Source organism: Aspergillus nidulans, chromosome V (assembly GCF_000011425.1).
Source record: "Aspergillus nidulans FGSC A4 chromosome V".
NCBI classification, from domain to species: Eukaryota; Fungi; Ascomycota; class Eurotiomycetes; order Eurotiales; family Aspergillaceae; genus Aspergillus; species Aspergillus nidulans.
The window spans coordinates 1227869-1255859 of record NC_066261.1 but is presented as its reverse complement, the minus strand read 5'-3'; the positions used below and the strand labels follow the sequence as shown (position 1 = coordinate 1255859).

Below are 27991 nucleotides of genomic sequence, written 5' to 3'. Positions count from 1 at the left end.
ATCCGACTCGCTTGTAGCATGTCGTCAGAACCGCCGCACAATGAAACAACCCCGTTGCTGGGCTCGCAAAGCAACGGCAATACTACTTACTCCACGGCCGAGGTTGGAAATCCGCCGGATTCAGGTCGCACAGAAGAAGGAGCAGCTGCGAGTAAACTGGGCTCTGAACTGAACCTTAGATATATATTGCCTGCGCTTTCAATTGGGGTATGAGTTGGCTCACTTTCAGTCTATCCGCTGCCTTTTCTGACCCGTTTCTAGGTCTTCCTGTCTGCGGCTGACCAGACAATCATCGTATCCAGTTATGGAAAGATTGGTTCCGACTTGAAGGCGTTGAACCTGACGAGCTGGATCGCCACGTCCTACTTCCTTACTTTGACATCTTTTCAGCCGCTCTATGGCAAGCTGAGTGATATCTTTGGTCGGAAGTCGTGTTTGTTGTTTGCGTATGCGGTGTTTGGCACCGGGTGTTTGTTTTGTGGTCTTGCTCAAAGCATTCATCAGCTTATTGCTGCTCGCGTATGAAGGGACTTTTTGGAACAGTGACTGTTATATGTGCTGATCAAGCGTTCTAGGTATTTCAAGGCATTGGCGGTGGCGGCATGACCACGGTTGTTAGCATCCTCCTGAGTGATATTATTCCGCTTCGCGACAGGGGTGTCTGGCAGGGTGTTATCAACATTATATATGCGACTGGATCGGGCATCGGCGCACCTCTTGGTAAGAGACCCTGGCTCTGGTGAAATCGCCTTCTCTAACAAGTGCCTGCAACAGGTGGCGTTCTCGCGGACTATATCGGCTGGAGATGGTATGATATTTGCGCACTCGTGTCCTGCTTTTGATATCTAACATAGCTACCTTAGGGCTTTCATTGCTCAATTCCCGCTGTGCGTGATTGCATTTATCTCGGTGTCAGTTGTACTAGACCTGCCGGCACCCGAGGATAGTCATTGGAAAACCAAGCTTCGCCGGATTGACTTCCCTGGAGCCGTTGTTCTGATTGGAGCAGTGCTAGGATTTCTCGTAGGCTTCGATCGAGGCAGCAATGTGTCTTGGACGATGCCGTTAACGGTCGTCTCACTGAGTGTCTCGGTCTGTCTGTTTGTTTTGTTCGTTGTGGTCGAGATATACTACGCGGCAGAACCGTTTGCCCCTGGCCATATTATTTTCGACCGCGGCTTCGTCGCTGCGTACGGATGCAATTTCTTTAGCTTTGGTGGCTGGCTATCTGGTCTTTTCTACCTCCCCCTGTACTTCCAGGCTATGGACGGCGTCTCAGCCACGGTGGCTGGGCTACGACTTCTGCCTTGTATCTTTGCCGGTGTCTCCGGATCTTTGTTTGCGGGCTTTATTATGAGATGGACTGGAAAGTATTATTGGCTGACCATCGCTGGCTATACCTCCCTCACTCTGGGACTTGTCACGATCACCCTTTTCTCTGGGGCCGTTGCAGAGAGCCTAGTACCTATAATCATCGGAACAGTCGCCTGTTCTTTCGGAAACGGTATCGGTGTTACAACGACCCTTATTAGCTTGAGTGAGTCCCCTCTCCGCCCCGTCGTTGTCTAAGTGCTAATATACAATGTACCAGTATCGAACGCAACCCCAGAGGACCAAGCTGTCGTGACCGCCTGCTCGTATCTATTCCGCTCACTGGGGTCAGTCATCGGCCTTGCCTTGTCTTCTACGGTCGTTCAGCAAGTTCTGAGGAACCGTTTGAGATATGCGCTGCGCGAAAGCAAGGATATCGATAGAATCGTGGACGGGGTTCGAGAGAGCTTGGACTTCATCAAGACACTGGACCCGGCCATTGCAAGAATAGTTCGCGACTGCTATGGATGGGCGACAAACAAGGGATTTGCTTTCTTGATTGGCGTGGTGTTCCTCGCCTTCGTGAGCAGCTTATTCATTCGCGAACGGAGCTTGTCACGCTGAACACGCACCCTTGTCAAGGAGTAGGATGACATCGTCCTTTGATATATATGGAAATACCTGTGTTTAGCGTTATTATATAAAAAGTAGTGTATTCTGTATAAAATTTCAGTCACATGGATGTTGATTTGCCTTGGCTCCAATCTCACCTACTACGGAAGGCGGCGATCCCGATCATCTTCATACTGCCGCCGATTCGATGTTCTTTGACCACCAACACTACTCGTGCTTTCTCAGCGATTCTTCCTGGCTTGTTTTCTTCTGACAAGTTGTAATAATGGTGAATCATTTTGTCTAGTATTTCCACATATCTTCACCATGTCCGACTCGCAGGCTAAGTTGACCTTCGCTCGCTACCGTCCTCTCGTTTACCTTCTCTCCGGTGTTGCTGCGGCGTATGCGCTCGTTCTTCTTCGAAACCATCTCTTCTCGTCTTCCCCGTCACAATCCTCTCTTCGCCGGCGGAAAGCCGTCCGTCGTCAAAGAAGAAATGAGCCGGAAGAGTTTGCAGCTGCCGACACGCCGTCGGCTCTAGCCATCGCCCACTTGGAGCTACTAGAACGCCAGAACGGAGTATACGGGACTTTTCGGATAGAAACTGAAGATGGTCGACGGGTCGAGAGCGGGTTGCTTCCCTCGCTGCTTGCGACGCGAGATCAGCTCATGGATGAGGTTGGTGTTCCGGAGGCCCATGCGGAACGGATGCGCGAGATGATGGAGGATACTTTCTTGGAATCGTTCTTCGCCTTGGATTTCCCACCAACGCACGTAATAGAGGAAGGGAGTGCGGAGAGGGAATACCTAATGGATCAGCTCCAGCGTCGTGGTATCTCACAGGCCGGGATCGAGAGGGTAGTCGCTCGCTTCAATGCGGACAGTAACTACGGAGAGGAACTGCGCCGGCGACGCCAGAACGGAGAGCGAGTAACGTTATCGACATCGACTTTTGCAGATGAAACCCAGCAAACCCAAATAATGGATGGTGGTGAGACCGTGGTCGATGACCAGAGTGTATTCTCGTGGAGGGAAGGGAACAACGATACCACCCAGGGGCGCGAAGGCCAGAACCTGCTCAACCTCCTCTATCATATCGCGGAAGATCAAGCAAGAAAAGACGGCTACATTCACCGAGGCGTCACTTGCAACAGCTGCGGAGCTATGCCTATTCAAGGGATCCGTTACCGGTGCGCCAACTGCATCGATTACGACCTCTGTGAGACATGTGAGGCGATGCAAGTACATATCAAGACACATCTGTTCTACAAAGTCCGGATACCGGCGCCCTTCCTAGGAAATCCTCGGCAGTCCCAGCCCGTCTGGTATCCCGGAAAACCTTCGATGCTTCCGCGCACTCTACCTCGCTCACTAGCAAAACGTTTGATGAAGGAAACCAGCTTTGAGGGGACTGAATTAGAAGCTCTTTGGGATCAGTTTCGCTGTCTGGCGAACCGTGAATGGGCTGAGGATCCGAACAAACTCTACATGGCTATCGATCGGAAAACCTTCGATCGCTGCTTCGTTCCTAATACATCCGTCCGCCCACCACCTCCGAGCCTGATTTATGATCGTATGTTTGCGTTTTACGACACGAACAACGACGGGCTTATTGGTTTTGAGGAGTTCCTGAAAGGCCTTGCGAGTTTAAACAACAAGAGCAACGATGAGAGACTGCGTCGTGTCTTTCGTGGATACGATATTGATGGGGATGGCTACGTGGAACGCAAGGATTTTCTACGCGTGTTCCGGGCTTACTATACCCTCAGCCGAGAGCTCACCCGAGATATGGTTGCCGGTATGGAGGACGATTTTTTGGAAGGTGGCGCACGCGATGTGGTGCTTGGAAGTCAACCCATCAGTTCTGCCTTCCCTGGAAGCATCCCTTCTGGAGAATCCTCAAGGACAGGAGAGGGTAAACGCGTCAACCAGGATGGGGATATGGAGATTGTGGACAATGAGGGCGTACTCCGCCCTGACGGCGCTGATACAGGAGACCGCCACTCAGTTGTTGGTGAAGCTGCCGTTCGACACCAGTTTGGGCGCTCGCAACCTCTTATTCCTGTCACTGTGCGTGTAGGTCCCTCTGCATCAAACACGGCGGAAGCGTCTGGCAGCCGCAGGAGAGGAAGTGCCAGGGATGAAAACGAACACGAAGATGACAATGACAATGAGACGGACAGTTCATCCGCTGAAAGTGACCGTTGGCCGCCTCCTGAACACATTACATCGACGGATATAGTCGCCGCGCTGGGATCTTATGTGCCCCTCCAGGATGTTACCGACCCGGATGACAGGGCTCGGATTGGAACTGCCGTGTATAATCGGATGTGTGATAGCGATCAACGACGGGTCGACTCTGCTCGGAGACAGGGCATAGATGAGCGGTGGCGCCGAAGAGCATTTTATACTGATGAAGAGGACGGCGGTACTGCTCCTGATGGTTACCAGACAGATTCGGATGGGGATGAGGGCGAAGAAGAAGATGGAGCAGAGCCAGAGTACGAGTCACAGCCACCTTCTCCACGTTCCCGGTCATCTTCAAAGGTACGCTTCCAGGACGACCTGACCGACGTCGACGACTACGAAGACGTAAGATCCAATCCATCAACATCGTCACGGAGCATTCTAGTCGGAGAGAGATGGGGAGGGTTCGAAGTGCCGGAGGTTGAGAGGGATGTGGGCAAAGAGATCTTGTACCAAGTAACCCAACAAGGGTTCAACGAGATTCTTGACATCATCTTCAAGCCAAAGGAAGATCTTCTGATGGAGTGTTTTCGCACACGCACTGAGCGCAAAATCTGGGCGCGGGAGATTGAGCTGGCTGAACAGTTAGAAGGCGAGGAGGCCGACCAGGACATGGAGGACCCCGGCGAGGCTGAAGAGCTGTCTCGGTATAGGGAACGGCCACTAAATGAGTTACTCGAACGCTCGGGATATTCTGTCAGCAATCCCACTCGTGAAACCGGTGAAGACAGCCCAACTCTGCCACCACCCCGCGAGCTCAGACTACCAGTTCACAACGTCGACAACAGCGACGCTGAAGACAACGAGAGTGTCCGCCCAACCCACCTCGCCAACCCTGAAGAACCCCAAAATACCACGTCCCACCCCATCTTAGAGCCGCAAGACAACCTAGTCCTTTCACCGACACCGCACCATCACACTCCTCCAGTCGCGAACGAAGCCGCCGTAAACTCCTTGGACCACGATTCCGACTCCCACTACGACCCTACCCTCCCACACCATCGTCCCAACGACTCCGACCTCGACGTGGACGCTTCTTTCCCCTCGACTCTCCCCTCTTCCATCCTCCTTCACCCCAACACCGCATCATCCACCTTCCCAGCACCCCCATCTCTTACTCCCTCCTCTCCCGACGCCGAAGCCACAGCACCCAAGCGCACACCCTCACCTATTCAACCCCTCCCACCCCCGTCACCATCTCGTTCTAGGTCCATATCGCCAATCCTCCACCCCAAGCGTCAGGGTCCCACCACGCCTCCTCCCCCTGCAACTCTCTCACGCTGGGCATATTTAAACCGCGTCGAGGCTGAAGCAAAAGAACGGGGCGGGACAGGCGCGAAGTTGAATTTTGAGGAGTTTTCGAGGCGTATGGCGGCTGATCGAGGACGAAGATTGGCGTTTGTGGCGAGTTGGATTGAGATGGCGAGTTTCTAATAGAGTTTACTTCACTTGTATGATAAATATGTATGTACTTGTTGACCTTGAGTCAGGAATCATGGTGCATCGGCAAAATTCATGAAGTAATATGAGCATAATTGATTATCAAGCTGTGCCGTCCGCATGATCGCATTAGAGTATAATGAACATGCCTAATATAAATACCAGCTGAACAACCTGGTTGACAAAACCCAGTAGAAACCACTATCTAATCCCAAAACCGAATTACCCCGTCTAACCCGCCTGTGACAACTTTACTCGTCTCCTGCGGATGCCAATCCAAACAAGTCGTGGCCCCGCCCTCCTTCCCCCCTGCCATGATCTTATGATACATCTTGCCCGTTTTCCAATCCCAAAAGCACACGTACCCGGCACTATCACCGGACGCGATAAACTGGCCGTCAGGAGAGATCGTCAGATCAATAGCATAACCCGCATTATTGTGGCCGCGGAAACTCTTCTTGCGATTCTGTCGGAACTTGTCGGTCGCGCCGTAAACGACAATCTGGTTATCGCCCGATTGAAAAGCGACGTATTTGCCGTTGGGATGGGCCGCTGCGCGCGTGAGAGCGAACATGTACGGCTCTGCAATGAACTTGATTGGCACGGGGATACCGTATTCCCAGGCGCGAAGGGACTTATCGTCGGATGTGGAGATGAAGCGGCGGTTTTGGTCGACGAAGGTGAGTGTGTTGATGGCCGCAAGGTGGTGGTCATATTCCTGGACCTGCTCGCCGGTGCGGGTATCGAACTGGACGATCTTCTTGTCAGACATACCAGCGAGGAACTCGTGGGAGTTTTCGGGATTGGGGTTGAATCGGATGACATGAGGGGTTTTGCCGGTTGAAAAGCGCGAGATGCACTGGCCTGTTTCGGTATCCCAGAGTTTCATTTGCCGGTCGTAGGAGGCTGTTAGGAAGGTTTTGCCCGTGATATGGAAATCGGTGTCAGTGATGGCCTTTGAGTGGCCGGAGAAAGTGCGGAGCAGTTCACGCGAGTGATACACATCCCAGATCTTGGCCTTGCCGTCAGCAGCAGAGGAGAGGAGGAGGTGGCCGGCTTGAGGGAAGAAGCGGAGCGAGGTGATGGCCTTGGTGTGCGACTTCCATGTGTGGACGAGTTTCTTGGGGACGTAGTTCTTGATGCTGCCTACGGGTTTCTTGAGATCGATATCCAGATCCTGAGGGACGTGCATGTACGTTCGGCCCAGGTAGTCGTATTGCTCTGAGCCGTGGAATTCGGTCGTTTCGACCTTTGATGTGTCGTCTTGGTAATCTGTTGCTTCCTTGCTCATGGCCGGCATGGGCGCCGATCCAACTTGCTCCTGTTCTTCTTCGTCTTCGTCCACCTCCACGAGTTCCTCGTCGCTACCGAGTTCTTCGTCATAAACCTGATCGTCATCTTGGTACTTCGCCCAAGGGCCGAGATATGCGCCCGGACCCTCGACAATGCTCGAATCGCCCTTTTTCTGTCGCTTGGCTCGTAACGCCGCTGATGCTTCCTTCGAAGGCTTCATCTGCACGACATCACGACCGCCAAACTGAGCAGCATGATCAAGATTACCAACAAACTGCTCTGGGGCTGTAGGATTACGCGTATAACCCAAGCTTTGATACGTGCGATGCTGCGCAGTGAATGTGGACTCGCTGATGGCGGCGGCCTCAGCGTAGCCTGTGGGGACATTTTTGCGCTTGAGGCCGTTTCCTGCACCTGCGGATTTGAAGGGGTTGGAGGGCCCTTGGGAGGGGCGCGAGAGGTCATCGTATGTCGCGTTGTAAGTCAACGCTTTCGAGGAAGTATTAGCGAGCATCATTCGCATGTGCGATTGATCCTGTAGGTCTGTTAGGCTGAGTGTACTCTTGTGCTGGCAGGATTGTAGGGACCAAACCTCTGTGTTCACCTCAGGGGCGGCGACGACTTTTGGGGCGGACGCCGCTGGAACAGACGGAGTATCGTCATCGCTAGAATCGTAAGCGGCTCCAAGTAATGCAGCCATTTCGTGCAAATTGATGTGAGCGGACGAAGGGTATGAGGAACGGCTGGACCTTGACGTTTGACGTTTTACGGGTGCCGGTAGCGCCAAGAACGCAAACCCGCCATCAGCCACTCGGCCTTTTTTAAGGTTGAATGTTCACAGCTGATTGGAGACATACTGCCATACAAGAGTTTATAAATGAGATTCAGAACTTTAGAGTGTTGTTATTCCTATAGAGTATTGGACGCTATCATCGCAACACCGCTCGAGGTATATACAGTCATTATTTGAAGACATCAAAAGAAAAGCAACATCAGGTTCAACAGAGGCTGAAGGTTCATGACAAGTACAAAACACAGTTCCAAGGAAATAACAAAACAGTAATAATATGACACGTCTCAGCCTCTAGTAACATAAGCCACCATGACCGAAGCCGCTTCAAAGCTCGCTTTCACCAAAACCCACCGATAAATCATAGTCATGTCATACATAGTGTTGCTCCCTGCTCTCCGGCCGTAAGTTCGGGCCTGCCCAAGGGCAACTCCGACGTCCTGTCGTACCGGGAGAGGGGAAGCAGAAACCTTCTATCCGACAGTTGCTAAGGCGTGCAAGAGCAGCCTAGTACAGCTCCGAATAATTCTTCGCCTCCACCCTCCGATGAGACCGGGTATCGCGACGTTATTGGGGCCGGCCATAGCGCGTTGCATCCTGGGTCTCGTCGTATAATTAGTGAGACTCGTCGCGGATGAGGGCCACAATCATGCTGTAGAGGTAGAAGAAGAACATCAAGAGGTGGAAACCAAGCTTGATAAAGGATTCCTAGAGCTCGGAGGTCAGTGTCCGTGATTCCCGGCCTTATGACGTAAATGGTAAGTCTAACCTTCTTGTGTACGTTGAGCTTGCGGAAGATCTCGGTCGCATCAAGGAGGTGCTGGTTGTCGTAGATCCTGCAAAGTAAGGGAGTCAGAACCCAACTCTAATGCGCGCAGACTCGTCGTCAGACTCGGGCTGGAAGGAACGCACTTCTTGGCATTAAATGCCAACAGCGGCAGATTTAGGGCAATGGCGAGCCAGTAGCCGTTTATCACGAAGAGGAAGGTAAGGAAAGCGTGGACACCAGCTTCGGGGATGATGTACGCGTTGAGACGGTTGCAGAGGTCGATAGGGTTGATGTAGTCACTGCAGCACCAGATTAGCGGAAACCATGAAGAACTTCCTCCAGCGCCCGGTTGCGCTTTGATTGCTTAGAAGAGCAGCTGGATTTGAGGTGTAAATAAATGCTTACCATTCAAGATCACTGTACATGATAGTGAAGAAGACCTGCAAGAACAGGTTGACGGCGTTAATCAACACCGCCAGAAGGTAGAGCCATGCTTCACCGGACATCTTGTGTAGAGCGAGAAAGAAAGAGTAGAATAAGGGGAAAAGACACAGTCAATACAGAGCACAAGCACCGAGCGGAGAGGTCCGTAGGATGAGGGGTGGAGTGGGTAAGGGAGCAGGTGGGAGACGAGCAGGAGGGATTTGGGCTGGAGACTTTGGTGCGGACTTTGGGGAAAAATAGGCGTGGGCGGGCGGTGAGCGGCGACCTAGCTCAACACTCGAATTTTCAAGAGGAATATGAACAGGGATAAGCAGTATCCCCTTATATTTAGGTATTATTGATTGGAAAATGATAATCAAAAGTCTAGACTAGAAACCGTGAGATGAGAAGTTGTTGACGTTGCGTCAACTGTCGAGAGCTCATGATGCGGGGAACACGTGCTTCCATGCGAGTCTGGCGTCTTCCACTTTCTACACCGGAAATGAGGTACTACTAGTTTAGTATGCTGAATTCTGGTACAAATTGCAAAGTATGTACAGCTCCAACCTATACTTGTACCATTAGATACGAGAAAACATCATCACGTTGCTTGTGGGTTCAAACAAGCTTCACCCACGGGGCGGAATTATGCCGCACGCCATTATCGCCGCTCGACAAGCAGGAAATGCATCGCTATGTACGCAATCACAAGGAATGCTCCGGAAAAGACAGCTAGTCCGATGACATCCTTCCAGTAGGCCAGAGTGTCGAATCCGAATGCACTAAGGATTGAAGCCCCCGGAACCTCAATATCAAGTCCGTACTTGTGATCGATCAATGTCAGGAATGTTACTTCGTTAACGATCAATGCTTCAAACCCGTAATGGAAGATGGATAGCTAATTGAAACAGTCAGTCACAATATCTGGAAATGGGGAAGGAGGGAGGCTTACCGATTGCAACCAGAGCGCCGATGGCGGGATCGCATCATGGTTGAGCAACAGCCCAGCAAATAGGAGACTGAAAAGCATGACCAAGCTTCCAATCAAGTTGGCCACACCGCCATCGCGGAAGACAATGCCAATGAACAAGCAGATGGTAGCAGCGGCTAGGTTGAAGAGAACCAATACCAGGATGAACTTGAAAAACTCGGGCCAGGCCGGGATTAGCCCCGTCATTGGATAAACTATCACACCCATAATGATCGGCGGAATGAGCCTGAGGGGTACAATGTCGAACACCACCTTCGCGGCGTAGTAGGTCACAGGATGATAATACCCGTTAGCACGCTCCCGGACGAACAGAAGGCGTTCTGTTGAGAACACAGTTAGACTGGTCAATGTGCTGAACCCAAACAAAGCCAGTACGAAGAAGAAAAGACCAAGTCTGTTCTGGAAACCCTTGATGTCGTCTGTTAGGCCGTAGAATAGAAAGCCGCACAGAACGGCAAGCAGGATGGCGATAGCATAATGTGTGAGCATCAACATCGGGTTCCGATGAAGGTTCCTCCACGTCCTTTGTGATAGGATAATGAACTGGCGAGCCAAGCTCACTCTTGCATAGCTCTTAGGGGTTTGAACCAGAGGTGAAGAGGGAACTTCAGAGTTAACAGACCCATTCCCGGCGCTCGCACGTTGAGTTGCTGAAATAATCTCATTACGCACGTTTCGTGCAATGTCGGATGCTGCGTAGTGGGCAACCATTAAATCCAAATCAGTCTGGCCGGAAGCGGCCGGGGGAAGGTCGTGCGGATCGTCTAGAATCTGGGGTGGTGTCTGGCCCTGCTGGCGGGATAGTCGCAGCCAGTGCTGTTGGCTTTCGCCTACCTCAGCGGCGTCCTCCTCATCAGTTCGAGGCGTAGGTGGTGCATCAGCATCTTTTCTGCGGGAGTAAAGCTGACGGTCTTGCCGTTGCTTGAGGGACGTTCGTCGTTTACCTTTGGGTCGTCTGCCGTAATCAAAGCTATTGCTGGAATCCTCTATACTGGCATTTGACGCACTCGCAACAGACTTGACTGCTCTTAAACTGCTTGAAGCCGTTTTTGGCGGATCAGAGCGCACAGCCAATAACGGGCTCTCCTCCTCGTCGCTGTGGAATTGAGTAGTGCTGCCAGCATGCATTGTGAGATCCACTAGGTAATCAGCAATGTTAAATCCCGGTGGACAAGTGTATCCGGCGTCATCAAAATACTGTTGGCATGTCGAGAATGGGCCAGAATAGACAGTTTTACCATTGGCCAAGAGAATCAGCCTGTCGAAGAGCGCAACGATATTGGACCGCGGTTGATGGATGGTAAAAATAACAGTGCGATTGTAATCCTTCGCTAGCGATACCAAGCATTCGACCCTGATTCCGTTAGATAATAAAGTTAAACCTGCGTCACAGGAAACACTTACACGTTGAAAGCGTTGAAGGCGTCCAATCCACTGGTAGGTTCATCCAAAAACAGGATGCTAGGGCTGGTGACTAGCTCGCAGGCAATACCAACTCGTCGCTTCTCACCACCAGAAATGCCTCGACCTGAGCCTTCCTCGGAGCCAATTAATTGGTCTTTGATGTGATGTATCCCGAGCTGCTTCTCGACTTCCGTTACTCGTTGCTCTTTAGCGGCTCGGCTCATGTCTCGGGGTAGACGCAACAACGCGCTTGTCAGAATCGTTTCGTGAACAGTCAATGTGGGGAGCATAGTATCCTCTTGATCCACGAAGCCGATCATGCTCTTGAAATCCGCGTCGTCCAACTTCTCCCCGTTAACATAAAAGTCTCCCTGGGCGATACCTCGCTTATTCTTCCTCGCCAGCAAATCAAGGAAAGTGGTCTTTCCAGCACCTGACGCTCCCATGATTGCGGTAATTTGTCCTGGCTGTGCAACACCCTGAATGCCCGAAAGAATCTCCTTCCCATTAACGAAGTAGGACACATTATCCCAGTAGAGTGCAGCTGGGCGGTGGTCAGCTAAAAGCTTCGATGCTTCGTCGTCAGAATCATCCGAGAGGGACAGCTGGATACGGCTGTAACGGGACCGCCGAGACTGATACCAAAGACCCAATATCACAGCGACAACAAATAGAGCGCATCCTGCAATAACGCCCGCTATAAGTGGAGTATTGATCTTCTTGACAGGGCGTTGGTATCCTGGGACTTCCGTCTTATGGACACATTCACCGGAAGAGCATTTGAGCGTGATACTCTCGTCACCAAAGACACTTTTGATCAAGTTATCCATCTCGGGTTCCTGGAACTTGCTGCCATCCTCTTTGCTACCACCGACAGTGGAAACGGATGAAAAGGTGGCCGGTCCCTTGATTGACTGTTTGAGGAACTCGCCGATGTCGATAGAACCTTCTTCACCGCAAAGCATGCGGCCGGGAATGCACTTGCAATTGATATTCTCGCATTTATAATGGGTTGTGTTTTTGTCGTAGTCGGTTTCAAGGCCCCAGTCACAAGTATCCAAGCCGCAATAGAACGACTCCACCTGGTCGACCCAGAACTGGAAATTGCAAGTCTTGTCTTCGGCTTCGCAGGAGAACGTTACTTGCGGCTTTCGTTCCTTTAGCTGGTCCAGGATCTTCCGATTCGTCACATCACACATCTGAAAGTTCTCCTTAACAGTCACGCCCTGCTTGTAACAAACACCATCTTCGCCAGTCGGCATCATTGCATTACACGCATCATCCGTATTACAAACATTGCAGTTAATTCCTTCCCAGCCATCATTGCAGGAACAGTATTTATCTTTCCGTGGCGGGCGCTGAGGATCTGAAAGAGATCCGCAAAGCGGAATCGAACAATCCTCCCCTGCAAACCCAGGTGGACAGATACATTTTCCGCTATATTTATCGCAGGTAGCAAACTGCGTACATTGAAAGGCCTCGAGCTGACAGTTGAAGCACGGCGGACAGTCGCCTGGACGATCGTCGAAGGATGAGAAGAGCAGTGAATCGAGGTCTGTTGCTGAGATGTTTCCTTGTGCGACAGCAAAGTTCGTCAGTGAGATACCAACTGCCAGAAACAGTGGTAGTGAGGGGTTGAGCCGCATGCTGTTGAGCAAGCAAGTCGGCCGGCGAAGGTCGGCCGGCGGCAGAGGAAATGCGGAGTAATCCGAGAGCGCCAGGAACGAGTGCAGTGATCTATCCGAGCGAGGACACGAAGAAGTAGATGAATACTATTTGAGAAAAGGCGCTATCATTGAAGAAAGTGAGCGATCGGATGAGAAAACGACAGCAAGGATAGAAACAAGGCAGTGGCATCAGACGATGGAGGTGTAGGGGACTTGGGTGTGAACGGTCGAGGCCGATGACGCGGGCGGAGAACGGGAACAGGAGGCTGGCACCAAGGTACGGAATGGCAGCCTCGCAGCCTGGGGCATCAACATTCAGGTTCACGAAAGCATCCTCTCTGAATAGAAATGCACTCAGCTGAGACGACAATGATGATACGAGGCTATTCTTGAGACTCAACTTGCCTGGGCAGCTAGGTCAAACTAGTTTCTCAAATATCCCCGTAGCCATGGCATGGGTCAGTATAGCACAGGCTACACCACAAGAGGCAACCTGAAAGGCGCGCCACGTGATACGGGCATGCCCACAAGAGCCTGTTCCAGGTACAATAAGACCCCGCTTGGAGTTCTCGATATTCCAGGTGCTGACTCTTTCCTGAATCTCACATTCTGCCATCATGGTTCAGATCAAGGACTTTGCTGTGGAGCAAGTATGTGCCCTGCCACCCCGCATCTTGCGGATATATCGTAGCAGAAATTAATCCCACCAGTGGATGGACAAGTACGAAACAACCGCCAAGTACAACGTGGCAGAGACCTGCAGCGCCTCGATTTCGGTTCGAGACCTCCAGGCGCTGTGCGAGGACCCGGCTTTGAACCCTTTAGACGGCGTCCTGGATCGCAAGCTCACGTACGGAGAGATCCGCGGTTCTAAGCAACTACGATCAACACTGGCCAATCTGTATTCTGTGAGGACACCGACTCCATTGCCTTCAGACAATATCCTGGTTACTGCCGGTGCAATCCAGGCAAATTTCCTTCTGCTATATACGTTGGTCGGGCCCGGGGATCATGTTATCTGCCACTACCCAACCTATCAGCAGCTCTACTCAGTCCCAGAATCGCTTGGGGCCGAAGTCAGCCTATGGAAGTCAAAGGAAGCCGAAGGGTGGAAGTTGGACCTCGAAGAATTGAAAGGCCTTATCCGGCCGAATACCAAGCTTATCATCATCAAGTATGGCACCATTCCCTACGAACTTCACTTGGCATCTGACGTGGTGATCTAGCAACCCACAGAACCCTACAGGGGCTATTATCCCACAGGGTACATTGGACGAGATAGTGGAGATAGCGCGCAGCTCATCAATCTATGTCTTCTGCGACGAAGTCTATCGCCCCCTCTTCCACTCCATCAGCCCTATGGACCCAGACTTCCCCTCGTCAGTCTTGTCGCTTGGCTATGAGCGCGCTATTGTCACAGGGTCCTTATCCAAAGCATACAGTCTGGCCGGTATACGCGTAGGATGGATTGCATCCCGCGATCGAACTGTAATTGAGGCCTGCGCTTCTTCTCGGGACTATACCACCATCTCCGTATCTCAGCTAGACGACGCGGTCGCGAGCTACGCTCTAGCCCCGACCACCATCCATGCACTGCTCAAACGGAATATTGAACTTGGCCGAACTAACCTTGGAATCCTGGAGAAGTTCATTGAGTCCCATCGATGGGCGTGCGACTGGGTTAAGCCCCGAGCGGGAACGACCGCTTTTGTCCGGTTCAATAAGATGGGCAAGCCGGTAAACGATACTGCCTTCTGCGAAATGCTCCTGGAGCGGACCGGAGTGATGCTTGTACCTGGAAGCCTGTGCTTTGGCGGCGGAGAGGATTTTCTGGGCTACGTTCGGATCGGATATGTGTGTGAAACGCAAGTGCTGGAAGAAGGGTTGGCGAAATTGAAGGCATTCTTGGAGGATGATTACGAAGAAGTGCCCGCAGTAAAAAGGAAGACGCAGTCCTAGGATTCGAATACAAATGCCTTCCAGCCGTCCTCAGCGGTCGATAGAGAGTCTGCCCTTCTAGATGTGGTATTCAGTACTTCGAAATTCGGCGGAGGCCGCGGTCATGATTCCTGACGCCCAAGAAGCTGGAAAGTGTTGGTCTGCGCGAGCGGCCATGGTTCAAAATACGTGCAGCGACGCGACTAGACTGGCTTGACGAGCGCAAGGAAACGCGCTGGTAGCAAAGACCAAGGAAGGCGCCATCCATATTAATGGATTCTCTTCACGGCTAGGTGCGTCCAGGTAAGGTAATAATTTAAGGAATTACTTTTCTGGATTTTTCTTAGCAAGCGCCTTGGCTGTTAAGTGCCCATACACTTGTGGCAGGCCTTACTCTACTATGAGTATGGAGGGGGTCGGGACTAATAAGACCCCGACGAATTACAACAAAAAACTCCGCAAAAGCCAACGACAGTATCTAGCGGCGATCAGCTGCAAAAAAGCTCCACTCTATCCCAGAGCTTCAGCGAGTTCGTCAACGGCAGTTCCACCCTCAATCGATGCGTCTGACAGCCGCTGTGTTGCCGTCGCCTTGAACCGAGGTAAGTCTGCTCCTCCTGCTTGATCCGGACAATGCGCCTTCGGATCTCGCTTTGACATCGTCCAGCCTTCCAAGACAGCCTCGTGCTCTTTGAGCTTTGTTTGGCTGGCCATTATGCGCCTCTTTCCTTCATCACATCCTTTCGATTGCTCGCTTCGCGTTCTAAACAGTACCTCGGCTCCCTGACTCAGTGAGTCCCACCTTTAACTGTCCAACGTCCCCCTCCCAACTGGGTCGGTACCTCGAGTAGACGGCACCATTACGTTTACTCTCCTTGACTTTCTCACAATATAGTCATGTCCATTCCATTACCACTTGGTTTGTTAGCTACCTCATAATTTCAATGGACGTACTAACTCACTGTGCAATAGATATCCCCCTCTCGCTCGCTGGTCCGGCACTTGCGACTACGCTCGCCTACCTGAACGCAAAGTACTCGCTTTTTTATGATAAGAAGATCTTCCATGGACTCTTTAAATCCATTATCAAGTCGCGACTCGCGCAGCGCCGGGACCGTCTGAACCTTTTCTATGTCTTGGAGAACTATGCTCTCGACCCGGCGTCGAAAGACCGGCCGTTCATTGTCTACAATGGCCGCAGCTGGACTTTCCACGAGACGTATACCGTAGCATTGCGATATGGCACCTGGTTCAAGAAAGTCCACGGCATCAAACCCCGTGAAATCGTCGCCCTGGATATGATGAACTCTTCCACTTTCATTTTTATCTGGCTAGGTCTCTGGAGTATCGGAGCGGTACCTGCTTTCATCAACTATAATCTCACCGGGAAACCGTTGACGCATTCGATCCGCACCTCGACTGCGCGGCTGTTGATTGTCGATGAGGAGGTCCGCTCCTCTTTTGGTCCGGACGAGCTGGCGGCCTTTGCGTCGCCTGATTTCAGGGAAGACGGGGGCCCCATTGAGGTCATCTTTCACACACCCGAGATTGAAGCGCAGGTCCTGCAAACAGAGGCTGTAAGGGAGGACGATAAGGCACGAGGCGGGCTTCAGCTTCGGGATATGGCTGTTCTGATTTATACCAGCGGTACCACTGGGCTTCCGAAGCCAGCCATCGTCAGCTGGAGAAAGTCGTGGGCGGGAAGCACCTTTGTCAGCCACTTTGTTGAGTTGGCCAAAAACGACCGTGTTTTTACTGTATGTCCCTCGTCCTGTGGCGGTAGACAAAGCTGACGTCAAAATAGTGCATGCCGCTTTACCATTCATCAGCTGCCATTCTGGCATTTTTAGCTTGCACGGCAGCCGGGTCTACGCTGATCATCGGCCGCAAGTTCTCCGCGAGAAACTTCATAAAGGAAGCGCGCGAGAACGACGCCACGGTCATCCAGTACGTGGGTGAGACCTTGCGATATCTGCTCGCCACCCCCGGTGAAACCGATCCAGTTACTGGCGAAGACCTGGACAAAAAGCACAATATTCGAGCAGTATACGGCAACGGGCTACGGCCGGATATCTGGAACCGCTTCAAGGAGCGCTTCAACGTGCCGACGGTTGCCGAATTTTATGCTGCAACCGAGAGCCCAGGCGGAACATGGAACTATTCAACAAATGACTTCACTGCCGGAGCCATTGGACGCACTGGCGTGCTTAGTGGATGGCTTCTTGGACGCGGCCTTACTATTGTCGAGGTGGACCAGGAATCACAGGAACCATGGCGCGATCCCCAAACCGGGTTCTGCAAGCCGGTCCCGCGAGGCGAAGCAGGCGAGCTCCTGTATGCCATTGATCCGGCCGACCCGGGCGAGACCTTCCAGGGCTACTACCGCAACTCGAAAGCGAGTGACAGCAAGGTGGTTCGCGACGTTCTGCGTAAAGGCGATGCTTATTTCCGAACGGGCGACATGATGCGATGGGATACCGAAGGCCGCTGGTACTTCTCTGACCGTCTAGGCGACACCTTCCGGTGGAAGAGCGAGAACGTGTCGACAAGCGAAGTGGCAGAGGTGCTGGGGACTCACCCAGAAGTGCACGAGGCCAACGTGTACGGTGTGCTGTTGCCTAACCACGATGGCCGCGCGGGATGCGCGGCCGTCGTGTTTAATCAACAAATCAAGGCAGCCGACCAGTCGGTGCTCCTTGAACCCTCTACAGAAACACTCAAGAGTGTTGCTGCGCACGTCCTGCGCAACCTACCCCGATTTGCGGCGCCGCTCTTCTTGCGCGTCACGCCCGAAATGCAGGCCACCGGAAATTTCAAGCAGCAGAAGCACGTGTTACGGACTGAGGGCGTCGACCCCAGCCGTGTTGGGGGTAGAGACAAGCTGTACTGGCTTCAGGGCGACACGTACCTCCCGTTTGGGCCAGAGGAATGGAGTAGGCTTCAGGCCGGGCAGGTGAAGCTGTAGACATCTAGCTCCCAACTGGCATTGGATATTAGACATATCTTGCCGTCTTGATATACAATTTCGCTCTGCCTATCAACGGTCTTTATCAGTTTTCGCAATGTAGGATCGAAGCGTGGGGAAGTATAAAGGCTTTCTCGGGAAACGGCTGTATGCTATATCTCGGTCTCGGAATTAGCAGCCGAGGCATCTTGAGCTATCTCCCCACAATCTCAAGATAGCTCTTTAATACATCCAAGCAACTCAAAGCCATAATTAAGGCAAACCTGTAAAAAAGACCAATTGCGAGGAACGTACACCATGCTCATCTCAAGGCCAGTAACGAGGGGGACAACGAGAACGCTTCCTACACGCCTCATCCCCCTCGCGTGTCTCCGCTTCTCCTCATCAACCTCTGACGCCTCCGCATCATCAATAGCGACCTCCTTCCTATCACGCTTCCAATCTCTAGGACCTCAAACTCGAACCCAAACGCTCGATGCGAACCAACTCCGCCTCCTCTCTCTAACACTCAACCGGCCGTCGCTCCTCCCCACCACGCCGCATCTCTCGCAACTTGCAACCGCCTCCAACCAATGCGAAATCGAGGTCGCAAACGGAACACCACTCCCGGCGGGGTACCACCTTGCCTACTTTACGCCAGCATTTCTGGAGAATGAACTCGGTGCCGATGGTACCGATACGAGCTATAACCCGGCGCATCCATTTACGCGGCGCATGTGGGCCGGCGGGGAGGTTTGCTGGCCGCGGGATAGTAATGGCAGTGTGAATCCATTGAGAGTTGGCGAGAAGGTTACAGAGACGACGAGGGTTCTAAGTGCGGAGGCAAAGACTGTAAGAAAGACCGGGGAGGAGATGATTGTCGTTGGAGTTGAAAAGGAGTTCAGTAATGAGGCCGGGGTTGCGGTGATTGATAGGAGGTATTTTTCTATTCTCTCAATGCTGTGATCTGGCTCTGAAGCTGTATAGAAACTGGGTCTTCCGCAAAGCCCTCCCACCACCATCGATACAACAAACCCAAGACCTTCCCCCACCAACCCCTCCCTCTTCTCTCCCAGCCACGTCTACGACAACCTCCTCTCCAGACGGCCTTACCCACACACGCACCCTCCGCCAGACGGCCGTAACGCTCTTCCGCTTCTCAGCACTAACGTTTAACCCGCATAAAATCCACTACTCGCAGCCGTGGTGCCGGCAGGTCGAAGGGCACAAGGATATCGTCGTGCATGGGCCACTGAATCTCATTGCGATTCTGGACTTTTGGAGGGATGTACGGAGCTCTGCTTGTGGGGCGGATGTTGATGCAAACACATTTTTGCCTGACAGAATTACATACCGAGCGACGAGCCCGTTATATGCGGAGGATGAGTACCGGATTGTGCTGAAGAAGGGTGAGGGTGAGGACGGCAAGAAGAGTGCCGTGGAGATTATTACGCCTGAGGGTAATGTTGGCATGAAGGCTGAGGTTGTGGGTGTATAGCGTAAAGCAGGATACGATAGAAGCTGGTTAGCTTTGTATAACTTTGACGTTATTGTCATCTCTCCTGCCTCTACTCCGTACCTACAACTCTCAACCAGTGCTGACAACCCAAGCTATCTTCCGCTGGCTATTTGCAGTGCATTGGTCAGGCTAAACTTACGAGACAGGTATATAGAACGCACCCGGAGGCGTCCTCAGAGATAATTCTTTACCAGGCTCTCGAGGTGGTGCAATGACAAAGGTTGTAGAGGGCAGAATATACGAATAAAGTGCAATATAAGAGCAAAATTCAGATCTCCTTCGGCGCTGAAATATCCCCAGAACAAAACTGTAGCCCATCAACCCATATATTAGGTAATGCTCAAATTTTGACGCAAACTGCCATGACAACATGCCTTCATTCACTCATACAACACTTCAGTCGTCAAAGTCCTTCTATAATGCATCGACCCCATACCCTATTTCAAATGTCCTTCACATGCTCCGAAGCCATCAAAGCTGCCAGAGCATATCGCATACCATTAAGGCAGACCCAAGCCGCGGCACTGGCACAAGCCCAAACCCCAACTCACTGAACAGAGCAACGACAAGCTTAATCTGAATACCCCTTGAACAAGCAATTCCAGAAATCCCCCATGAACGCGTACCGGTCTCTTTTCCACCCCTTGACAATAAACTTTCGGCCGAGTTTAATCAGTTTTCGGACTTGCTTCTCTGTCCCTACGCCATTCGCGCGTCTGCTCCCCCAAACGATAAAGTGCACGCCGATGTGGATGAGCATGCGGTAAGATGTCTCCATGGTGATATGCTCGTATCCATCCAAAAACCCTTCCAACATCGAGCTGGCAGCCTCAATACCTTGGAAGTGGTGCAACATATAGAGTTCCGCGACCATTCGTCCGATGTCGAGAGCATGAGGGCCGTACTGGGCGAACTCCCAGTCAGTAATTAGCAGAGTAGCCTGCGGGCAAGGGATGTGACGGGGGTCATCTTCGGCGTCAGGATCGGGCTTGGGATCTTTCTCGAGATCCTGGAGGGCAGTGATGGGGAGGATGATGCTGGATAATCTGTAAGTAAGTTGAGTCATGATGGCTAATCTGGCAACATACTTCCCGGCCCAGAAATCACCATGGATAGGCCCTGTCCTACCATTCTTACTTCTCTCTCGTACTTCAGCCCGGGCCATCTCAACAACCTTCCTGAAGATCCTGCGGGTCTTCTTCTTATTCAGTATTTTGGGATACTTTTCCACCGCATCAAGAAGCTTCTCATAATTGATGTGGAACTTCAGGTCTGCCATCGCTTTGTTTAGACTATTATCAAAATCCTTCGCGAGTTGCTTTTGCTGGTCATTTGCAATCCATTCGTGGAATGCGTGCAGCCAGTGGCCTAGGTTACTTCCAATGAAGAAACACCACGAATGCAGGCGTTCGTCACTGAGACAGAGCATGTTTGTAAGGAATTTATGTAGGTTGATCGCGTCTGGGAGGTGCTCCATTATCAGAATATGCGCTGCGTAGTTAATATGGTATAATTCGGGCGCTCGAACGATAGTCCTGAACGTCCCTTTGAAGCGCGTAATGTTCGTAACTCGGACGTCGAACATCTCGTTTAATGCTCTGATGACAGTTCCTTCGCCGGTCTGCATTGATTGGGGTCAGTCATATATCTACCACGGATACAGGAGAGAATTACACAGCGGTCCGTTCGAAGGTCCCACGCCCTATTGACAGCAAGGAAGGGCTCTGCATGCTTAATGACGACAGTCTTAATTTTCCCATCAAGAGGCCTGGATAGATAACCTTTGTAGACAAAATTGATTATGCTTCGGAGTCGAAATAGGGTCGAGCAGGCGTACTTTGTACGGGATAGTTTCATTGTGATCTTTTCTCGAATCTCCCTGTCGAGATCTGTCTCCAGCTCTAGCTCTATTTCCGAGTCCGACTCGATGTCTGAGTCAGAGCATGAATCTGAGCCTGAATCCGTGCTTTCCCCTATGTTCGACTTGATCACGATCATTTCAGCGTCTGTGTTATACCCCAGATCCATCTCAGCGCCTATATCGTCGTTTTCTTTGACGTCCCTTTCTGACTCGAACCCCGAATCAAGCACACCGGTTTCGCAGCTGGCTTCGCAGCTGGCTCCAGCATCAGTGTTGTCGTCTCGTTCAATGTCTATCTCAGAATAGAAACCCGAGTCGACCACGCAAGTTTCAAATTCGGCTTCAGAGCCAACTCCAGAACCAACTTCAGAAGCGCTCTTAGCGTTATACACTGAAGCCACGGAGCCAGCTTCGAAACCAAAACTAACAGAGCCAACAGAGCCGATTCTCAAGGTCTCTTCGTTACCAATACCAAAGCCAATTTCAGGGTCAATATTCACGCCCATCTCAGTCATCGCCGCATCTATCAACGCCATTACCGACTCCCTCTCATCGTCACTCAAAGAGGTCATTCCCCGCTCCCTCACCAAACCAAGCTCAATATTTTCGTCACTGCGTACGGAGCCTGTAATAGAGACTATCCCCCGGCCAGCCACAGAAACACCTCCAAAGCCCGCTTTATCGTTCGTCTCTGTATCCATATCCGAATGCATCGACTCCGAGCTTGTATCAGAAGAGACCTCGACGTCCGTGGGGGAAACGATCCCAGACTCGGCTTCTGAGTCTATCTCTGAAGGATCAGACTCGGTGTCCGTTAGGACATCCGAGTACATCTCATCGCCGGTTTCTGCGTCGGTTCCAGGAAACGTTTCTGAATCGGTGATTGAATTCGAATCCATAGTCCAATCTGGGTCATCGGGCGAATCAGTCGGTATGTGTATAATCCATGGGTCTTCCATTGTAAGCACGAAGAGCGAGAGGGGATAATGTGTTAATAGAGAGAAAGGGAGCCTGGAAGGTGAAGAGTATAGGTTGTGTTTAATGTAGGTAGTGGGGTCTGGCTTTGGTTAGCGCGGAAGGGCATTCTAAATAAGTTTTGTATTTCCCTTGATAAAAGATCTATATTCTTCATATCTCATATCACTAAGTGCCTTCCCATTACTGGACAGCTTGGAGCTCTTGAACTTTGGTTGTCATCTACTGTCACTGCTCTTGCGCTATACTTGCAGACTAGTGCTTATACCTTCGATGGAAAAGACGGCAAGGTTTAGTATTGCATAGTGCCCTATATGTCTCACTTTGTATACAGACAGTAGAACATTATTTGTGCGAGAATTGACATTGCAATCCAAGAATCCAGCGGATACTATAGCCTGGTGGAAGATTATAGCAGTTGGCTTAACTAGTAGTTAGGGTTGGCATAACGCAGCAGAGAAGAATATAGATATCCTGCGCATACAACTCCTCAAGTGAGAAACACAAATAGACAGTTCTCCTATATACTGAGACTCCAAAGCCACTTGGACTATATCGACTCCAAAATCGTCTCTTCCTCCGCTTGCCAGTCGGAGATTATGGGCATAATAGCTGGACTCTCAGCAGAATAAGACTTACGAGGTAAGATACCCCAAGAGATTGACCTGGATATTATCATCTCTGACAAAGTTTTCAAGTTCAATCTGTCCAGAATTTGCTGTGAAAATTACTCGGTTTCGCTAGATGCGGACTGTTATCTCATCCTTCTCATCTTTATCCTAGATGGAGGTGGTCATATTGAATAGATAAGCACAGACTTCAGTTGCAAGAGCTAGCGAGCCAGATTAATCCCTGGAAGTTTTTCGTATTGCTGGTGTGGAGGTTGATCAAAAATAGGTGAAAATTGAGATACTGCCTGGTTTGAGTGTTCGTTGGTTTAACCCCAATCTAGGCATGTTTTAAGTGCCATAAGAGTTCAAAAGAATTTCAGTAAGACTTCTAACTTTTTGACAGCCCGGCTAAATCTCAGAGCAGCTAGACGGGTTACCAAAAGGTCGTCTTAAATACATACTTGCAGTAACAAGGTGCAATTCCCATTTCGATCCAACCATGTACCGATATTATATTGAGTGGCAAAGCGGTAGATATTTTCTTTGCACATCGCGAGTGTGTACAAACATCAAACCCAATCTGGTACGGAAGTAGGTGCGTTTGTAATATTTCATCTACTCAAAGGCCATCTAACGTACGCGGTTTGCCTAAAAGATGTCCCAAGGTCCCGTACGGCGACGATTGCTCTCAACAGGAGCGTGGCTCGCCGGATTGATGCACTTCACCGGGTCCAAGAGCTCGATATGGTAGAGGTCACCGATGTTATGGTCGGGGTTGGCGTTGCAATGGAGGCGCATAACCTGGGGTATTGGTGGCAGCTCCTGGGCTTCGTCCCAGGTATCAAGCACGTCGTTTCTGTACATGAGGGGCTTTTTATTCTTCTCGCGCTGAATGAATCAGCATCAAATGACACGGGTGTAGAGTAGAAATGATAGGGCGTACCTCCATGTACGCCTCCTTGAGCTCCCAGACCTTATTCCCGTTCGCACCTTTCTTGGTCTGATCGGACAGACGCAGACACCAGTACCAATACGCTTTCCAGCTGAACCAGGGGCCCCAATCGCTCAGAGTTTCCAGCATCTCCGGGGTCCCGTGCTTGCAGGTGTGCCCGAATACGATGATCTTCGCAGTCTCGTCCGCAGCTAGATAGTCACGCATGCCGATATCCAACAGAACTTTCATCATCTCCATTGTGTTTGTACTTACTGCGATAAGGACAGCACGCAATCCGTACTTGCCGAGGGCCTCGCGGTTAGGGAGGAAGACGCGTACGATATCCGCATCCTCCAGCCTGACTGCCATGTCGATGGCATAGCCACCGAATCCGGTATTTGTCATTGCAGTTGCTCCTTCTTCAATTAGTTCTTCAACGCCCTCTGTATTCTGAATGAATATGGCAAGCCAAAGCCTCTCAGGAATGGTCTCCTCGTCATAGAAGTTTACCTTCAGATTACCGGGTGAGAGAGGGTTGAAGATGGTGCTGATGCTGGAGCAGGTGCTGGAGCTGGGGCTGGCGGTATTACGGGAGTTGTCGATATTTAATGCAGCGAGATCAATGGAGCCATCATCGGAGCCAGTATCAGAGTAGTTGTCAGTGGTGTCTCCAGTGTCACCAATATCGCTGGAGTCCAAGTGAAGATCCCAGGCTTCAATGGCGCGGCTAGAGTCGGTGTAAGGAGGAGCAAGGCCACCGACACCGGTACTGGGGCTCTTAATGAGAAGGGCGGGATCGATCGAATCTAGCAAGGGGACTTCTTTGCGCTCGGTGTAGGGTTTTTGCTTAATGTAGTCTTCCCCGTTGAGGTAAGGCTTGTCGAGTTTGATGCGCTTGCTCGGGGGCAGGAATGACATCCTTCAAGCAGTATGTGTTAGTGCTCAGCCACTACAAATAACAAATAATCATATCGAGGCAAAAGACGAGACTTATACTTATTCCACTGAACTGAGTCTTCGCAGCTGGATAGGCTGCCTGATAGAGCCAATCAAGGAGGAACACTGAGGATATATGCCAAAAGAGGTGTCAGTTCCTCTCATGGGCATATTGTCAGAGAGATGGAAAGGATACCTTATCTCTGTTGCAGACAAAACTGGTAATGCAAGCACTGACAACTGAATCTTATCACTTGTAGAATCTTTAACGTGGCAAGCAGCGCCATACCCAAAAGCCATTCAGACAGCTTTGGGTCTGTTTCGAAGCAGGTATGAATGAAGCATTATGCGTGATTTATGGCGTGGATGGAATCGACGTCTCTTCCCATCGTTTCAAACAGAGCCTCTGCCTTGTGAGTCTGGGGTGGAACGGCTCGCGCCTAGAGATCTATCTTGAGTGTTGCCGTCGTTCGACGGAGCGTATGTGATGTTGCGGTGCTAGTCAACTAGTTCGCAAGCATGATTGGCAATCAGGATCGTTCTTCTTTACTTCCAGGGTAAACGAAGCCAGAGACCTGCCCGTAATTCATTTGGGAGTCGACAAGGGGGCCGGGTAAGGTTCAAGAGTGTTTGGAGATGGGTATCACATCTCGAGAGCAGTCATTCTCAGCTATGTACTCCCAGATTGGGCAGCCTGTCTATCATTCAGAGAAACACTATAGACATCTGATACAAATCGGCTTGTTCACAGATAGAGATGCTACGAGGCGTCATGCACGATTCCGCTATATACTTCTGGAATTTATTTTTTTTTTTTATTTTTTTCTTTTCTTACTGCTGCGAGCGGAATTATGGCATTGCCTAAACACGCATTAGGGCTGAAAGTACACTCAGCGACCGCCTATAGAGAGTGAGTAAGTCGAGAAGACTTCTTGAGCACACTGACGACTATAGAAGGCATTTCACGTACAGGAATGGATAGGGAATGGGTAAGGAGTCGGTTACGAGCGTTGGGCGTAGGGGGCAGCAGAAGAGGGGTTGTCAATATATACATCGTATTCAGCAACGCAGTACAATACGGCCCAAGCCAGCAAACACGAAATAGATCGTAAAAATATTCTGATTAAGAGGTTCACCCTGTTAAGCATCCATATAATAGAGCTTAATACCTATTCTGATCAGATGCTGCTCAGTCTCAGGTAACTGACCGCAAAGTCGAATCCACAGACCACCCCCCCAAGCTGGGCCCCAAGCACTCCACCCCCTCCGCCCTGCTCCGTCTTTTCTGCACTGCTCTTCCTCAATTTTCTCAGTCGACTATCCACCAGCACGGCCTATCTTCCTCTATTCTACCTGGAATCTTGAATTTCGCCTACCTCCAGGCGTCCGCACTGCCTCCTTCCGCAGCGGGGACCCCCCTTGGTTCCTTTCATGAGCTGCAGGCCAGGAAAACTTCTTATCCCTCGACTCGCCCTTGAAAACTTCTACACGACTCGTCCGCTGTTGACTGCACGTCCAGTCCATCCTTTCATCGCTGCCTCGTTTCTGACCAACGCCGAATCTCCCGCCTCCGCCTCCCCGCACAGAATGGACGAACCCGCCCCTTCTCCGACGCCGGCTGCCGCCAAACCTTCCCAGTCGCCGCCCCCGACTGCAGGCACCAAACGCAAGAGAGGTTCTGCTGGAAAGTATTATGCCGTCAAAGCGGGATATCAGCCAGGCATATACTATGAATGGAAGGACTGTTTGGCCCAAGTGACGGGGTTCAAAGGCGCGGTCTGTGAGTGATTCGACGGAAAGCGCTCGACTTTCAAGGCCCTGGAAAATCGGTCAATTAACTCAATTCATGTCCCGTTAGTTCAAGGATTCCCGAGTCTCGAAGAGGCGAACGCCTTCCTGACTGGCACAAAACCTCCATTGTCGCGAGGCGCGTCACCGCTAAGTGCAGAGCCCACGAGATTCTACGCGATTCAACGAGGACACAAACCCGGGGTGTATACCAATTGGGCCAATGCTCAGGAGCAGATCAGAGGATTTCAGAAACCTCGATATAAGAAATTTTCAACAAGGGAGGAGGCGGAGGAATTTGTGAAGCTCGGCGGGGAGCCCGCTCGGTTTGCGACTTCTACAGACACCAAACTTCCAGGGGCTCCGGGCTTGACGAGCGATATCCCGAAAGATCAGCAGGGCAATCCGTACGAACCGGGCGAGGGCCCTTTACCCCCCGGTGTGGAGGATGGGTTCGATCCGAATGTGATCCTCGATCCAAAGACCGGCAAGGTTGTCTACAAGACACCAGAGCAGAAAGCAGCTACCAAAACACAGCCAAAAGGACCACCCGGCATGCTCCGTATTTACACCGATGGCAGTTCACTGAGAAATGGAAGGGTACAAGCGATGGCCGGCGTTGGGGTATACTTTGGGCCCGGCGACTCACGGTTTGTCTCCTTCAGGATGTCAAAAGTATACCTACTAACAATACCTTCCCAGCAGAAACGTCTCAGAACCCCTCAAAGGCAGTCGTCAAACAAATCAACGCGCCGAGCTCACAGCGATCCTGCGTGCCCTTGACATTGCCCCGCGACATCGAGATGTGACAATTGTCACAGACAGCCAGTATGCGATTAACTGTGTTACGGTCTGGTTTCAAAAATGGCGAAGCAATAATTGGTTGACTGCGGACAAGAAACCAGTGGAAAACAAGGATCTGGTAGAATCCATCCTGAGCAAGATCGACGAGCGTACGGAGCTCCGGGTCAAGACTCTTTTTGAATGGGTCAAAGGACATGATGCGGATCCTGGGAATGAAGCTGCTGACCGTCTTGCGGTAAATGGAGCCCAGCGAGGAGCATCTGAGCAAGAGCTCGGCGTATGATGAGACTCTTGGTTGGAAATGGGACCGGCTTTATCAAGCGGTTATTGGTGCATTTTTTTTCTCGTCGATATTTCTGCGACATGTGTATAATAGTATGATATTGCAGACTGCAAGGCTTCGATTTCTGTAACTGCAAGACCTAAAACACTGTATGCTAGTGAGGCGTACTTTTCCTAAGCGAGATTATCGGAGCCAAGCTGGCCAAGCAAGCCAAGCTTGCGAAGCTCCAAGGTTCCAGCGTCGAATCCAGGCTTTCTTTCCCACCACGATCCACTCCACTACAACTCAGATCCAATTTGACCACGGATTGTTAAACATCTACCGTTCATTCTTGCTATAGACATCGTATCTTGAGATACAGATGAGACAAAGTTTGGCCCTAAAACTCTCGAAACTACGACTCCTTAGAATGGTTGAATAACACGCAGCACCTAAACGTCCGCTGAAG

The 27991-nt window shown here is 51.2% G+C and overlaps 11 protein-coding genes across 11 annotated transcripts, besides 1 other annotated feature; 6 read left to right on the top strand and 5 right to left on the bottom strand.

The window, feature by feature from the left end:
* Window positions 1–27991: part of a sequence feature (contig 1.89 1..282268(1)) that runs on past both edges of the window.
* ANIA_05198 (putative MFS multidrug transporter) lies at window positions 19–1935 on the top strand (the record flags this gene model as incomplete). Its single annotated transcript, XM_657710.1, has 6 exons — window positions 19–207; window positions 262–519; window positions 576–720; window positions 775–808; window positions 855–1537; window positions 1592–1935. 6 exons carry the CDS (start codon window positions 19–21, stop codon window positions 1933–1935), a joined length of 1653 nt encoding a protein of 550 aa, XP_662802.1.
* On the top strand, window positions 2251–5607 carry ANIA_05197 (EF hand domain protein; the record flags this gene model as incomplete). The annotated part of the gene is made up of 1 exon (XM_657709.1): window positions 2251–5607. The coding sequence occupies one exon, from the start codon at window positions 2251–2253 to the stop codon at window positions 5605–5607; it is 3357 nt and encodes a 1118-aa protein (XP_662801.1).
* ANIA_05196 (WD40 repeat domain-containing protein) lies at window positions 5763–7606 on the bottom strand (the record flags this gene model as incomplete). Its single annotated transcript, XM_050612217.1, has 3 exons — window positions 5763–5787; window positions 5979–7441; window positions 7499–7606. The coding sequence occupies 3 exons, from the start codon at window positions 7604–7606 to the stop codon at window positions 5763–5765; spliced, it is 1596 nt and encodes a 531-aa protein (XP_050468161.1).
* ANIA_05195 (cornichon family protein) lies at window positions 8312–8971 on the bottom strand (the record flags this gene model as incomplete). Its single annotated transcript, XM_657707.1, has 4 exons — window positions 8312–8404; window positions 8466–8532; window positions 8609–8764; window positions 8871–8971. The coding sequence occupies 4 exons, from the start codon at window positions 8969–8971 to the stop codon at window positions 8312–8314; spliced, it is 417 nt and encodes a 138-aa protein (XP_662799.1).
* On the bottom strand, window positions 9410–12545 carry ANIA_05194 (putative ATP-dependent permease ADP1; the record flags this gene model as incomplete). The annotated part of the gene is made up of 3 exons (XM_657706.2): window positions 9410–9786; window positions 9841–11233; window positions 11284–12545. The coding sequence occupies 3 exons, from the start codon at window positions 12543–12545 to the stop codon at window positions 9550–9552; spliced, it is 2892 nt and encodes a 963-aa protein (XP_662798.1). The 3' UTR covers window positions 9410–9549.
* On the top strand, window positions 13516–14919 carry ANIA_05193 (uncharacterized protein). Its single transcript, XM_657705.2, has 3 exons — window positions 13516–13600; window positions 13661–14124; window positions 14177–14919. The coding sequence occupies exons 1-3, from the start codon at window positions 13568–13570 to the stop codon at window positions 14907–14909; spliced, it is 1230 nt and encodes a 409-aa protein (XP_662797.1). The 5' UTR covers window positions 13516–13567; the 3' UTR covers window positions 14910–14919.
* On the top strand, window positions 15289–17853 carry ANIA_05192 (long-chain fatty acid transporter fatA; the record flags this gene model as incomplete). Its single annotated transcript, XM_657704.1, has 4 exons — window positions 15289–15490; window positions 15784–15807; window positions 15861–16645; window positions 16693–17853. The coding sequence occupies 4 exons, from the start codon at window positions 15289–15291 to the stop codon at window positions 17851–17853; spliced, it is 2172 nt and encodes a 723-aa protein (XP_662796.1).
* ANIA_05191 (hydroxyacyl-thioester dehydratase HTD2) lies at window positions 18151–19330 on the top strand (the record flags this gene model as incomplete). Its single annotated transcript, XM_657703.1, has 2 exons — window positions 18151–18770; window positions 18820–19330. 2 exons carry the CDS (start codon window positions 18151–18153, stop codon window positions 19328–19330), a joined length of 1131 nt encoding a protein of 376 aa, XP_662795.1.
* Window positions 19923–22171, bottom strand: ANIA_05190 (uncharacterized protein; the record flags this gene model as incomplete). The annotated part of the gene is made up of 3 exons (XM_657702.1): window positions 19923–20397; window positions 20440–20972; window positions 21026–22171. 3 exons carry the CDS (start codon window positions 22169–22171, stop codon window positions 19923–19925), a joined length of 2154 nt encoding a protein of 717 aa, XP_662794.1.
* Window positions 23447–24650, bottom strand: ANIA_05189 (uncharacterized protein; the record flags this gene model as incomplete). Its single annotated transcript, XM_657701.1, has 3 exons — window positions 23447–23686; window positions 23742–23984; window positions 24072–24650. The coding sequence occupies 3 exons, from the start codon at window positions 24648–24650 to the stop codon at window positions 23447–23449; spliced, it is 1062 nt and encodes a 353-aa protein (XP_662793.1).
* On the top strand, window positions 25979–27720 carry ANIA_05188 (RNA-DNA hybrid ribonuclease; the record flags this gene model as incomplete). Its single annotated transcript, XM_657700.2, has 4 exons — window positions 25979–26448; window positions 26527–27106; window positions 27159–27537; window positions 27637–27720. The coding sequence occupies exons 1-4, from the start codon at window positions 26100–26102 to the stop codon at window positions 27718–27720; spliced, it is 1392 nt and encodes a 463-aa protein (XP_662792.2). The 5' UTR covers window positions 25979–26099.

Bases quoted from the DNA above. Each gene is read 5' to 3' on its own strand.
- ANIA_05193 (XM_657705.2), top strand. From the start codon at position 13,568: ATGGTTCAGATCAAGGACTTTGCTGTGGAGCAA. The intron at 13,601-13,660 runs GTATGTGCCCTG...TAATCCCACCAG, and splicing joins AGGACTTTGCTGTGGAGCAA to TGGATGGACAAGTACGAAAC. The intron at 14,125-14,176 runs GTATGGCACCAT...GTGGTGATCTAG, and splicing joins ACCAAGCTTATCATCATCAA to CAACCCACAGAACCCTACAG.